General features: G+C 42.9%; 1 protein-coding gene across 1 annotated transcript in view; it reads right to left on the bottom strand.

Annotated features, from left to right (window-relative positions):
- Positions 1-596: 596 nt before the first annotated feature.
- The window catches only part of sdc3 (syndecan 3), a 33,507-nt gene continuing 21,168 nt past the window's right edge, over positions 597-12,935 (bottom strand). Inside the window, exons 2-5 of the mRNA XM_034544726.1 lie at positions 9,959-10,052; positions 6,264-7,126; positions 5,411-5,600; positions 597-3,499 (exon numbers count right to left, since the gene is read on the bottom strand). Coding sequence (XP_034400617.1) covers positions 3,333-3,499; positions 5,411-5,600; positions 6,264-7,126; positions 9,959-10,052 — 1,314 coding nt within the window. The 3' untranslated portion in view covers positions 597-3,332. The remainder of the gene's footprint in view (positions 3,500-5,410; positions 5,601-6,263; positions 7,127-9,958; positions 10,053-12,935) is intronic.

Raw genomic sequence — 12,935 nt, 5'->3', positions numbered from 1 at the left:
TCTACACGCTTATCCTTTAGCACGGTTGCAGGAGACTGGAGTATCTCCCAGTTGACATTGAGTGAGAGGTGGGTACACCCTGGACATTAATATAATTATATTAATGAATTGCTTTGACCCCGAGAGGCTCCATAAATTCCCAGTAAATTCCCTGCACGTTAATTGTTTTTGTAATTCAATCAATTGTACATACTAAAAGTACAATATCAACTTAAGTGGGTCTGGTATGGTTGCCTTATCTTTTAGAGTCAAAATCAATATTATTTTAGTTTATATTGAGCTCACATGGTGCAAGTTCCTAAATCAAATCAAATCAAATTACGCAAACTGAAACCCTGAAAATCTAGAAGCAGGTTTTATTTTTCCAAGACAGAGGTACTAGTTGGTGTCTAGGTTTTCTGGTGAGTGCACTGCACTTAAAGGAATAGTTTGACATTTTGCAAAATGCCAGGTGTGAGATGACAAGACCAGCCACAGCTTATTTTAGCATTAGGACTGGAACCAGGGAAACAGCCTGGATCTTTCCAAAGGTAACAAAGTCCACCTAATATCAGTATATTGATGTATCCACTTTAATTGAAAGAATACAAGAGAGGAGAGATTTACCCAACCAGGTTTTTTATTTGGAACAGAGTGGCAGATTAGTGACAGGGCAGTGGCGTGGAGGATCCGCCTCCTCTCGCTCACTCAGCCAATGACAGAAACTCAGCCTTAAAAAAATGCAAATGTATAAAAACAGGAATGGGAACGGCAAACATAGAGTAGTATAGCCTCCGTTGGGCTTCACACACACACACGCACACACACACACACACTAACACGCATGCATACCTACACTTACACACGTACAAATCCACCCTCTCTCTCTCACACACACACACAAACACACACGTCTCATTTGGCTACGCAGGCTTAGATGGGTACAAACACACATGTTTACACTTTGACAGTCACTTTAAAAAAGACAGTACGTGTTAAGATCATTCCTGCCTGTGAGAAAGTGGCGTGTTGTCTGCCCGTCTGTACTGCGGCAGAGAGACAGACAGGCAGACAGTCGGACAGTGAAAAGACACAGTCAGTGTGTGTGAAAGCCACTGTGAGGGACCAGCTGCCCCTCGTTCAGCAGTGAGCAGACGAAACACTCGCACGCACGTCGACAGGCCAGTCAGTGTACACAAGTGTCTGCTGTGAAATACCAAGGTGAAGCACTCGGGCATACACACACATGGCGTGTTTAGATGAGGTGTACACACACACACTGGCGAGGGGGGCAGGCAACATACACACACATGAGTGGAAGAGGTGTGTTACCTGTCTGTGGAAGAGCGTGAGAACTGCTGGAGTAGGTAAACACACACTCAGCCACAGTACATTCCAACTTTAACTCACCCCTCTTTTCTTTCAAACACACAAACACACACAGGCATCCACACACACCCAGACTAGTATAGTTTTGACTCCCATGCATGTTTGTTCTACAGTACTGAGTATAATAGAAGCTACTAGCCCAGTCGCACTGGTGTGGTTATTGTTACAATCTCTTAGATAGAAGCACAGCCCTCCTTCTGACATTCCCCTTCCCAAACCGAACCCCTGTCCCCCAATGTCCCCTCCCCGAAAAGACCCTAACAGCAGGTTAAAGTTGACCCGATGAACACTAATTCAAAATCTGTTCTTACTCATAACCAAAGCTTTACTGACAAAAGATTTTGACTGAATTAGCACATCTGGGAGCAACTTCCTGCATGGATTCACACTTCCTGGTTTTTCATTAAAGGCCCCCTTGCTTCCCAGAGGCCCCTCCCATCCCCAAACAGAGAGCCAATGGTGGAAGAAAAAGAAAGTGAGGCATGCTAAAGGTGAGTGTAGGGGGGAGGGGAGGGGGGGTTATCAGATGAGGTGATGACTAGACACGCAGTTGTGCTTTTACACAAAAGGGACCAAACTCTAAACCAACCGGCAACTGATCGATAACTAATCAATAACATATTGAAACCACCTGATCTCGCTCGTATCCCAAGTGATGACTATCACAATGACAGTGATGATAATGGGTTTGAATGATATGATTAACAGTATACTTATCTGTGTGGTGTATCTAAATGCACAGCAAGTTATATATCTGCACTTGTGTGCATGTGCGTGTGTGTGTGTGTGTGTTCATGTGGCTGACGAGAGCACAGCTCATCTAAAGTGATGACGGATGTGATGAATAAAAACTCTTCATGATCATGCAGATGATTAGTGATGTCAGAAAGGTATGCTGATATTTACATATACACTTTTTTTAAACTGATAAATACACATCCTCCTGTTTACGTATTATTATTACGGTATTATTATTATTATTATTCACCATCCAGCCCAAAACATTGATATATTATTGGTTGTTATTACTATCCGTAACTAGTCTTTGTACAGCTTAGAGGAGCAGATTGACCGCGAAAGCAAACCTCTAACCAGCTAATGTTCCCACAGCGGCTCCTCGACGTTGTGAAACACACTGAGGGTTGAGCACTGTTTTCTGGTTGGCCGAGCACAGAGAGAGAGGTCCGAGCCACCTTCGAGCAGATACAAGTGTGTGTGTGTGTGTGTGTGTGTGTGTATGTATGCATGTCCATGTGTGCAAGCATGTGTTTATGTGGCTGTATGGATGTGCGTATGCGTCTTTGAGCAGCAGAGGGATGGAAGGCACAAAAGAGACCTTTCCTCTCACCTTTGACCCTGGGCTCTGTGCGGCCAACCAGACACTCTGTGTGTTTTTGGGGGGTGAGGGGCAGAGTCGAGCCCATCGCTCTCTTTTTCTTTTGTGTCTCGCTCTGCTCGCCTCGCCCCTCTCCTCTCCCTTTTCACTTTCGCCTTTTCAATCGCTCCATAAAATAACAGAGGAGGAACTTTTTTTGTGCTGGAAAACACTGGTTAAGAGCTTGTGTTTCGTTTTGTTTTTCTTACAAAATAATCATATCAGTACATACACAACAAGAGAATCTGTAGAATATTAATAACAACATTTACTTTAAAAACATCTCATGTGTATGTGTTATTTTTTCAGAATATATTTGGATTTTTATTTATTTTTTTCCTCTTTTTCGTTTTCATTGAAAAGAAAGTTTCAAGTCTGCAGAGAGAGAGGCGCTCTCAAGTGTTTTGGAGAGGAGAGGAGAGAGGGATGAGGAGAGGCAAGCAGACGAGGGGGAGGCAACGAAGAAGAAGAGGAGGAGGAGGAGGAGGAGGAGGAGGGCGAGGAGTACGGGGGCTTAGAGTATATTTCTCTCTTCTCTCTCTCTTTCTCTCTCCATTACTCTCTCCGTCTCTCTGGCAGTCTCTGAATGTTATGCGTAAAACTCCTCCTGCTTGTCTGGTTTCTGGTAGGTGACGGTGGCCTGTTTGGGTTCCTCTAGTGTGTAGCTTCCCTCGTCCTTCTTCTTCATCCTGTACACCAGCAACATCACTAGGAAGGCCGCAAACAAGGCGCCCACTACTCCTCCCACTATCACCGCTGAAGGAACACAGAAAGAGAGGGTTTGATATATTAAAAAACAGAACATTACAGATCCTGAAAACACTAAAATACTATTAGAGCCATATCCTGCTGCAGACTACCACACTACTACATCAAACGCTGCGAGTCTGAAAGCACAGCAAAACTACCACAGCATCCCTATCACCTAGCTGCTAAGTGAAGACTGATGAGCCTGAATGTGCCAACATACATTCTGAGAGGCCAACACCGTTGTGCTAAATTGCAGCCCTGTAGTGCTCGATGGTAGTTTAGCCCAATGGGGCCGGTATAACCAAACTGCAGCAGCTGCATTTGACCACCTTCTTCTGCACACATCGCTAATGAACTCTTGCTGCGTGCAATAGATTGTGTGGTCATAAAATGGAAAATAAAAAACGTTCCCTCGTTAAACTAATCGGTCTCGATGCCAGAACGGAGAACAAACTGTTAATTATCCAAAATGCTTGAGGAACACTTTGTTTCTATTACTTGTGTGGGAGGTGTTTACTTTGTTTATTCCATTTCTGCCAATATGAGAGTACAAAGCTGGACTATTTAGAATAATGTAACTTTTCATCATGCACTGTCACTGCAAAAGTATTCCCTTGTCTTGACTTTTCACAATATCTCTTGGACTCAAATCAAATCAAACTAGTAACAAATATTTAGTCAGATAGAGAATATTGTGTGTTACACTGTGCATAAATATGTACTTTTACAATCCGTGATTTTTCTGTAGAAGACAATCGTGATTTTGGACTTTTTACACACTTTCAAGTGCACCATTTGTAGTTACTACTTGACTATAAATCCATAATACCACAGCCCTGTAGCATGGCTGTATAGATTTCCATCCATCCAATATCTGTTACCAATAATCCTTTATAAGGGCGCAAAGAGGCTGGAGCCATTGGACACCCGGGACAGGTCGCTACAGAATAGCAGGGCTGTACACCAACAGGCAATTCACCTAACCTGCATGTCTTGGGACTGTGAGAGGAATCTGGAGAAACCCCAAATAGCACAGGAAGAACATGCACACATCTCACTCTTGTTAGATTTAGTCTTGTTAGAATCGTGACGCACCTGCCACAGTTCTGTGACGCATTGTATAGGTTTGGGGAGGGCGAAAGGCTGAATAGCAATAGCTTTTAGTGAAAAACAATATGAGGGAAACACAACAATTTATATTTTAGCTTTCTCACCTGAAAAAATGTGTCACAAAGTAGATTGAATCAGTGTGACATGTCAACGGTGTTATCTTGTGTTCTTTAACATGTTACTCCCACAGATAAAAGTTAATACAGTGTCTATACATGTACAGCACGATACATGAATGTATGAGTCTGACATGGTTCTATCATACAGACAGTCTAGTCTAAAGTCTGTTGCCTCCTGCTCTTTACCGATGACCAGGAAGTCAGCGAAAACCACCGCCAGCAGTCCACCAATCAGAACAGCTGAAGGAGAAACAGAGAGCCAGTCAGGTGAGGCATGTTGGCTGGTCGCTCACTTTCTACAGCAGCTCTTTGGGAAGAGGAGAGGGAGGTGCACTTGAAAATAAATTGGATTACCCAGAGGGAACTTTATGGGAAAAAGAGGGGAAAAGGAGGGGTTGGATAACCCAAGAAGAGGATTGCTCGTTCTCAACGGGTCAAACGGGGCTGAGTAGCACATTCAGTTATCGTGATGAAACTGCACTACGTGGATGCGAGGTGATGCCGGTTTATTTTAGCCGCTCCCACAAAGCAGGAAAGACCACAGGAGGCAACAGGGAAACGTAATCCGTTGATCTAAGAGGTGGCTACCAAATGGTTCATTTGACTAACACGGAGCTGCATGACAACAATGTGGACTAAAATGTACAAAAACATCCTTAGTATTTACTTAATTGACAGGTGTTCTTACCTATCAACACCTCCTTCCTCTCCAGGATGTTCTTCTGCGGCAGCTGGGCGGCAGAGCTTCCTCCGTCCACTGTGTTGCCGATCAGATCAGGATCCACTGGCATTATACCTCGACCAAGATCATTACGATGATCATCGCGGATCTCGAAATCTCCACTCGGTCCTGCAGCACCCGCCTCGTTGTTGCCCTCCTGAGACAGAGAGAGAAAAATTAGACTAACAACCGGAAATCTACATTTGATGTAATCACATTTGACTCTGAAACGTATCCAAACCAACACAAACGTAGAACATTTCCATGGCGTATGTTCTCCTTTGAAACAATGAGCCTCTGTATGTTCTGGTTAGTGGAAAGTCTCATATTGTCAGACGGGTATACACACAAATCTGGCAGCTTGATTACAATGTGGAAAACCAGACAACTGTAAAAAATGCATCATGCTTCAATGCAGGACAGCTGCAAAGAAACAAAAGCACAGCAATCGGAGAAACTACCTTGGTCTGTAAATAATTAAGATGTCAATGTTAAAGGGGCAGTCAGAAGTGTTTGGTATCAAAGGTGAACAGTTTATTGTTACCGAGCGTAATGAGCACATTAGTACAGAGCTAGTAAGCGAGTCCTTGGTCATATGTGTGGCCTTATTCACTTATTCTTTCATCAAATAGTTGCTGATTTAAATCCTCGTTACAATCATCAGTAGTGAAAGTATAAAGCGGACTTCTGCGTCAATGATTTTGGTCTTTTCATGGGATTTGTTCAGAATATGAAAAATACTCTCCCTGCTGTTGAGTTAGGTGTTTTCTTGTGGTGGGTGATGAGACCAAATATAGACACATCTACCTGTCAGTCTCACCTGTGTAGTTGTGGGCTGCTGTGGACGGCTCGTTCCCTCTGTTGGCACCGCCTGAGTGCCTGTCGTCATGGGAACCCTGGGCCTGAAGGGGAACCTGGTCTTGACAGTGGTGGTGGCGGGTGCAGCTGTCGTTGGCTCGGGGGTGGTCTCTGCTGTAGTGGACATGTCATCTTCTGTAGTGGTTTCCATGTCAAAGCCTGGGAAAAAAGCTGAGGGTTCAGGCGACAGGTAGACATCCTCTTCTTCTTCTGTGGTGCTCAGGTCGTCCGAACCGGCAGAGGGCGTCGTACTTTCTGCTGGGCTGGTTGCCGGGTTGGTGGTCACCACTGGGATGGCTGCAGGCGATCGTGGGGCGGCGGTGGTCTGGGCGGCGACCCTGATTCGCTCCAGCTCTTTCTCTCTTTCAAGCTCACGCTCTTTCTGCCTCTCTCTCTCTTTCTCTCGCTCTCTCTCACGTTCCCTCTCTCGCTCGCGCTCTCTCTCCTTCTCCTTCTCTCTCTCCATCTCTCGGACCCGCTCCCTCTCTCGTTCCCTCTCTCTCTCCCTCTCCAACTGTTTCTCCCTCTCTCTCTCATTCTCCAGTTCCCTCTGCCTCTCTTGCTCTTGCTCCTTCTCTCTCTCCATCTCTAACTCTCTTTCTCTCTCCTTCTCCAGCTCACTCTCTTTTTCCCAGAATGTACCACTCTCTCCATCAGCTTCAGTGGGCATCGGGGTGATGATAGGGTCCTCCGGGTTGGGGCTCGGCTCAGCTGCAGGTGAGGCGGAGGGGGCGGGGCCATTGGCCTGCGTGGTGGAGAGGAGGAGGGGCTCTTCTGTAGTGAAGGACACACCTGCCGATGTCGGCCTCACACTGATGCCAGGAACTGGAGAGAAGAGAGGATTTTTAATTTATAAATTAGTTCATTAAAAAATAACCAGCAGGAGAGTCAAAAACATTTTGGCATCTCACTCATTCACACATCCCCTTAATCACTCAACACAGTAAATAACACAAACAGTAAATCAGAAACTGAGACTACGGCTGTGTTTGAAATCAATCCCTTTGACACTCATTCCCTACTCCCTATATAACAACCACTCACTAACTCACTCTCTACTGGGCTGTAAATTGAGATTTCAGACACTTATAAGTCACCTTTACTTTGCATCAGCAATAACTCAGGTGTAGTGTTGCATGATATAAAATGTGACGCATTGCTCGGTGGGACTATTAACAGAAAGTAGCCACGGGCATTCTCTTTTCATTTCACTGTTGGGAAAGCTTTGGGAAAACTGGTATGGCTGTGACACACTAAAAAGAATAAGACCATAATTAATTTGATCAACTACACTTATGTTTACCCTGCTATATGACATGTCAAAATGGCTGCTGTGAAAAAATGGCCTTTTGCACTTTCATAAAGCCGGGGAACTCAAACTGCAAAGCCCAAAAAAGAATTGTGAAAATCTGTAAAGAGGCCAAGTTATCCTGACTTTAAATGACAGATATTGACTTTACGTGAGAGCCTCCCTGGTTAGTAACACCCTTCACAACGCTAGTAACATCCAACTCAACGCTCTTTGAGGTCTTTGTTGACATTGCTATGACATTTCATTCTGGTTCTTTTTTTAGGAATGCTCCTCCAGATCGATAGAAGAAACTATACAAAACTGAGTACTCTCCATTAATAGTAAACTGACCTTTATGTGAAAGATCAGTGCAGTGCTCCTTTAAGTAGACAACCGTGTGTCCCCTCTCATCTTGAATGTCAATACACCTGATCACACAGCACAGCTGTGTTTGTTTTCACTTCAGGATCATAAAGTATACTGTAGTGAGTTCATTGACAACTCAGCGCAGCAATCACAGTCGCAATCAAATCACTAATTTCTGTCAACGCAACCACAAAAATATGTAAATGACAACAACTACAGTAAATGTATTACAACATGGTGCGCAGAACAAGGTTTAACCAACTGAGACGAGGCGGTCTGTCCCTCTCCTCACCAGATGTTCGCTGTGATGTGCAGTTTTGTTGAGGGCTGACTGAAGATGAAATTTTTTTACAGTTTTTATTTTATTTTGGCGTGATTTAGAGTGTGGATCTTTATAAAAAATGACCTGAAAAAACTAAAGTGGAGGCACATAAACAGCCCTGTCAAAACCAGCTATCTTAGACATAGTCTGGAGGAGAGGAGAGGAGAGAAGGTATTGAAGATGGCGCAGACTAATCCTTTTCTTCTTAAATCTCATAATAGTATTATACCACCTTTCATTTTGTTATAGCAGGGAAGCTCCTTAGGTTGAAAGAGAAACAAATTGAATTTACAGGCACAAAGACATGAAGGCTGAATGAGGAGCTGGAGAGGATATCGAAATATGGACTTGAACAATGCAGCTTCTGTTAAACTTATCAGGCGCCTCAAAATGCCCCATTCTGACGCAGCGGTGACACAAAATGCACATCTGTCTGTTGAAAATGAGCTTTTGAGATAAAGCAATTTGCTGAGCAGCTTCAACCACAGGGGGTGTCTCTGCTGCACTCTCCTGCTCTGAATTGTAATTATTATCTTCTCCAGGAGATTGTGTGTGAGGTTGTGTGTGTGCGGGTGTGCGTGTGTGCGTGCATGCGTGCATGTGCGTGTGCATGTGTGTGTGTCTGAATAGATCTTGCATACTCTTGGACCCATCAGCCTATTCTTTTTTGTGCTTCTTTATTACTGTATGCTAAAGGCATCGCGTAGCTCCAGTAATTCACAATGTTTTTTCATCTGCGTATTACGAATTCTTCCTCTCTTGATTTACATACCTAGGTAAATCAATTTCATGCATGAATGTATGTATATATAACTATTGCTTTGCAAATGTTAACTGAACCAGGCGCTGACTGCAACAAAGCTAGTTAGATGTTAGTAGGGGGTGGGAGTCGTTCTGTGCGTTAGGCTAAGAAAGCTAACAAGGCTAATACAGCTAACAGGGCTAATACAGCTAACAGTTTACGGAGATGCATTTTAGCCGCACAGAGCCGGTGCAAACAGTTGTGAGTGAAAAACATCTGATACGCTTACGGTCTATAAGAGGGGTGGAATAGTGTTTTGAATTAATTAAATCAAACATTAGAACAGTACTTGTTGACACAGCTGGCATAGATCTGCACTCTACCGATTTAATTTTTCTAGTTTATTTTCGCCACTAGCCTGAACCGAGGCCAGCCCTCAGTGAGTCATGCTTAATGAGGAAAGCCATGTTCAGGATTCAACAGAAGATCAGACTGAGTTATACCAACGTGATTTGCGTTAAGTAGGTAATTCCTACACACGCAGAAAATCAGCTCACTCAAATGCAGACATACGCTCGCAAATAGGTGGACACAACTGCTTAATCTGTGTGGACTGTAATCTTATTAGGGCAAATAAGATAAAGGGGAATTTGAGCCCTGGTTGCTGTTTGTTTGTAAGGGTGTATCTGTGTTTAAAGGTGCAATTAATCTGTATCAAAACCTGTGTGTTGAGCCAAAATGGCATGTTTGTAATGGTTGATTCTGTTTGCGTGGCCTCCATGTCTGACGACCAGAGCGACCATAACTCTAGGACTGGGAGAGAGTGTGGGGGGTAGGGACTTTAGGGTCAGCAGATTGAAACCCAGCAGCTGTCGAGTTTGAAAGAACCAGGACCTGAGTGTGTAACCTCAAACACACACACACACACACACTTACAGCCAGAGCCGGAGCCCGAGTAGAGATCCTCATCGTCGTAGAACTCGTCTCTCGTCGAGCCTTCATCATCGATAGATGGGGACCAAGTCTGTCCCTGGGAGAAACAGAGATGATAGAGATTAGAGTTATTCATTGTGAATGACTGGGCTGTTTGTCATTTTATTTTAATAGAGAAACCACTTTGGCAGATTACATGCACACACAGTCACACACGCAGGAGGTGCAGGGAGCATTATGGTGGACAGGGTAACATCTGTCCGTCTGAGGCCCCATAGAGGAGCATATTTAATGAGTTCATCTAAAGCTGGGATTTTGGCAGAGGAACATCAAAGCTTTTAAGAAGAGATGGGTTTCATTCAGTCTCTGCTTACGTGTCAGTTACAAGTGATGCTCAGCTTGTAAAGTAGCAGAGTATGGAGAAGCAGTTAGCTTTTGAACTGAGTGTCGGAAACTCACAATTTTATTTTTTGATAAATGTTAGAAAATATGAATGCTCATTTCATATTCTCAAAGCCAAATGTCTTGTATTGTCCAACCAACAGTATTCTAATTTGTTCACCTGAATGATGGCTGCTGGAACAAAGCTGTTTTTATACCCCTTTGTTCAATACTGTGGTACTAAATACCTCCGTCTAGAAGGAAGAAACTGAAATTCCCTGTGCAAAGGGTGGGAGTCGTCCTTTAAGAGGGATTCAGGGCTCATCTGTGACTCACCAATCAGCCTGCTAGACCATTTCACAATCTGATGTAGAGGGTTTCTGTTCTTTAAGGATAGGCCTCCAAATCCAAAATCCACGAAAAGAAAGAAAACGATTAAATTGATTCACTAACTTGTTCATCTATAAAATTTCAGAACAGTGAACAATAACACAAGTCTAAAGTCATGCTAGCAGCTCTGTGAGGCTGTACCATAGAGAGTGGAGAGTCTCTCGACCTCATCCATTTGTTTCTACGTCCACGTTTTAAAGACATTTTGTCGGTCCTTTGTCAGCAGAAAAATTTGAATTTCTGAACTGAAACCCATTGCGATTGGGTTAAAGTTGTAGGACGAAAACACTGATGAATTCCAGACCAGACGACACTGTGGCGTGGCAGCAACCTGACAATCACAAGCTTGCCACGCCTTAAAGCATATCCGGCTTCATTGTCTATTTTACTGGAAAGGGGACCATATACAAATTTAAATTAATCTGTATTGAGGAAGACTTTAAGTTAGCAATAAAGACCATTCGTGCTAAATGTAGCATGCTAACATGCTCACAATGACAATGCTAACTTACTGTCGTTGAGCAGATATCAATTTCAAGGTACAAGGTAACATCTTCATCTTTTTGTTTTTGTTTTTTTCTGACCCAGAGAGGTTTGAGAACCTGTTAAAGTGATTTAAATAATCTATAATCTATAGTCTATAATCTAAATAATTTTCATTGTGTGGACTTTGAAGGAGAAACATTCCCCATCTCCTTTGAATAACTACTGCTATACATTTTTACAGCTGCACTGTAAAATTGTCTCTCATGGATCATTTCTCAGCCTTCTCCCTGCACCTTAATCCAGACCTATTTTAATGTACAACTGTGAGGGGAAAGCACAACCTCCGTCAGGGTAAGAGAGATTAGTCATTGATCGTTTGGGGAGGTTGAACCTCTGAAGTGAGTGACCTCAGCCTCCGGTCACTTTGAGTCTGATCCCTCTTTTCTCTTCACTCATCTCTTTCATCTTTCTCTCTCTTTATCCCCCATCCCTGCGATGCTTAAACACACGCTTTAGCACTCACCCATCACAAAGGGTTAATTAACACTGCTATTAAATGCATGCCCTAAGAGACATCGCCCGTGCTGCTGCACAAATAAATGTTTCACACCACAGAGTACATACCACACTGTTTCAAGATGTATGGCTACTGTACTTGAAGACCGTGTCTATTTCAAGTATTTGCAGGCAAATATATTCCCTGTAGATACTTATTTTGTAATGCATTGTCTCTCTTTTGATCTCTATCAATATGATAAATGCTTTTTCTGCTTTTATTTAATCATCTGAACAATGTATTTAAGTACATTTAATCAAGTAGAACTACTGCACTGTACAATTTTACTTGTGCTTTATCTGCATATTTCCCATATATTTTTATTTGACTAGTGTATTTATTTGGTTCCTGGTTATATTTCAGATTAAGATCTTATATACAGAATATACAAAGCATTGTAACAGATACCACTAAACAGTAAACAAAGTCAAAGTTTTTGACAGTGAAAAAAAAACTCAGTCGTATACTATAAAATACACACTGATCGATCTGCATAATGAGTTCTTCTACTTTGATATTTCATCCCAACGAGCGATCCTTTTTACATACAAGAAGTATCACAATTGTTACGTAACAACAATGATAATAATATTGCTTATTTGGTATTTTTATTTAAGTAAAAATGTTGATTTTGCAGAACTTATACTTTTAACTTGTAATACATTTTTACAGTGTTGCATTGCTACTTTTATTTAATTAACAGAGCTGAATACTTCTTCCATTACTGCATTTTCTGCCCAGGTTCAGCTCACTTCACAGCTAAGTAGTACAATGTTGCCATGCCAAGAACAACAGGCTCAGTTTTTCTCCAGGTGTTGGAAAACAGTCCGTCCACTGCTGCAAATGTGACCAAAACAAACTTATCTCCTCAGCAATCTAAAGCCCAGCCTGAGGCCCCGTAAAGCTGTGTCTTTACTAGCCTCTGTGATGCTAATTGTGCACACACAGAAGCAGAGGCTCCTCCCCGGCTCCAGACCGAGGAAACCTGATGCCTTTAAAAGCCAATAAAAGCATAATGGAATCTAGAAACCCGAGCATCTCAGTCCATCACATCGCAGCGTGAGGTGGAGTAGAAAAGCTATATGTACCTCATGGAAATGGAATTGACTTGAAGTTGTTTGGCGCCTCGACACACAGGATATATAGGCTTGACAAAACGGAAGGGTG

Source organism: Cyclopterus lumpus, chromosome 11, assembly GCF_009769545.1.
Source record: "Cyclopterus lumpus isolate fCycLum1 chromosome 11, fCycLum1.pri, whole genome shotgun sequence".
Taxonomy (NCBI): domain Eukaryota; kingdom Metazoa; phylum Chordata; class Actinopteri; order Perciformes; family Cyclopteridae; genus Cyclopterus; species Cyclopterus lumpus.
This window is presented reverse-complemented; position numbering and strand designations above follow the sequence as displayed.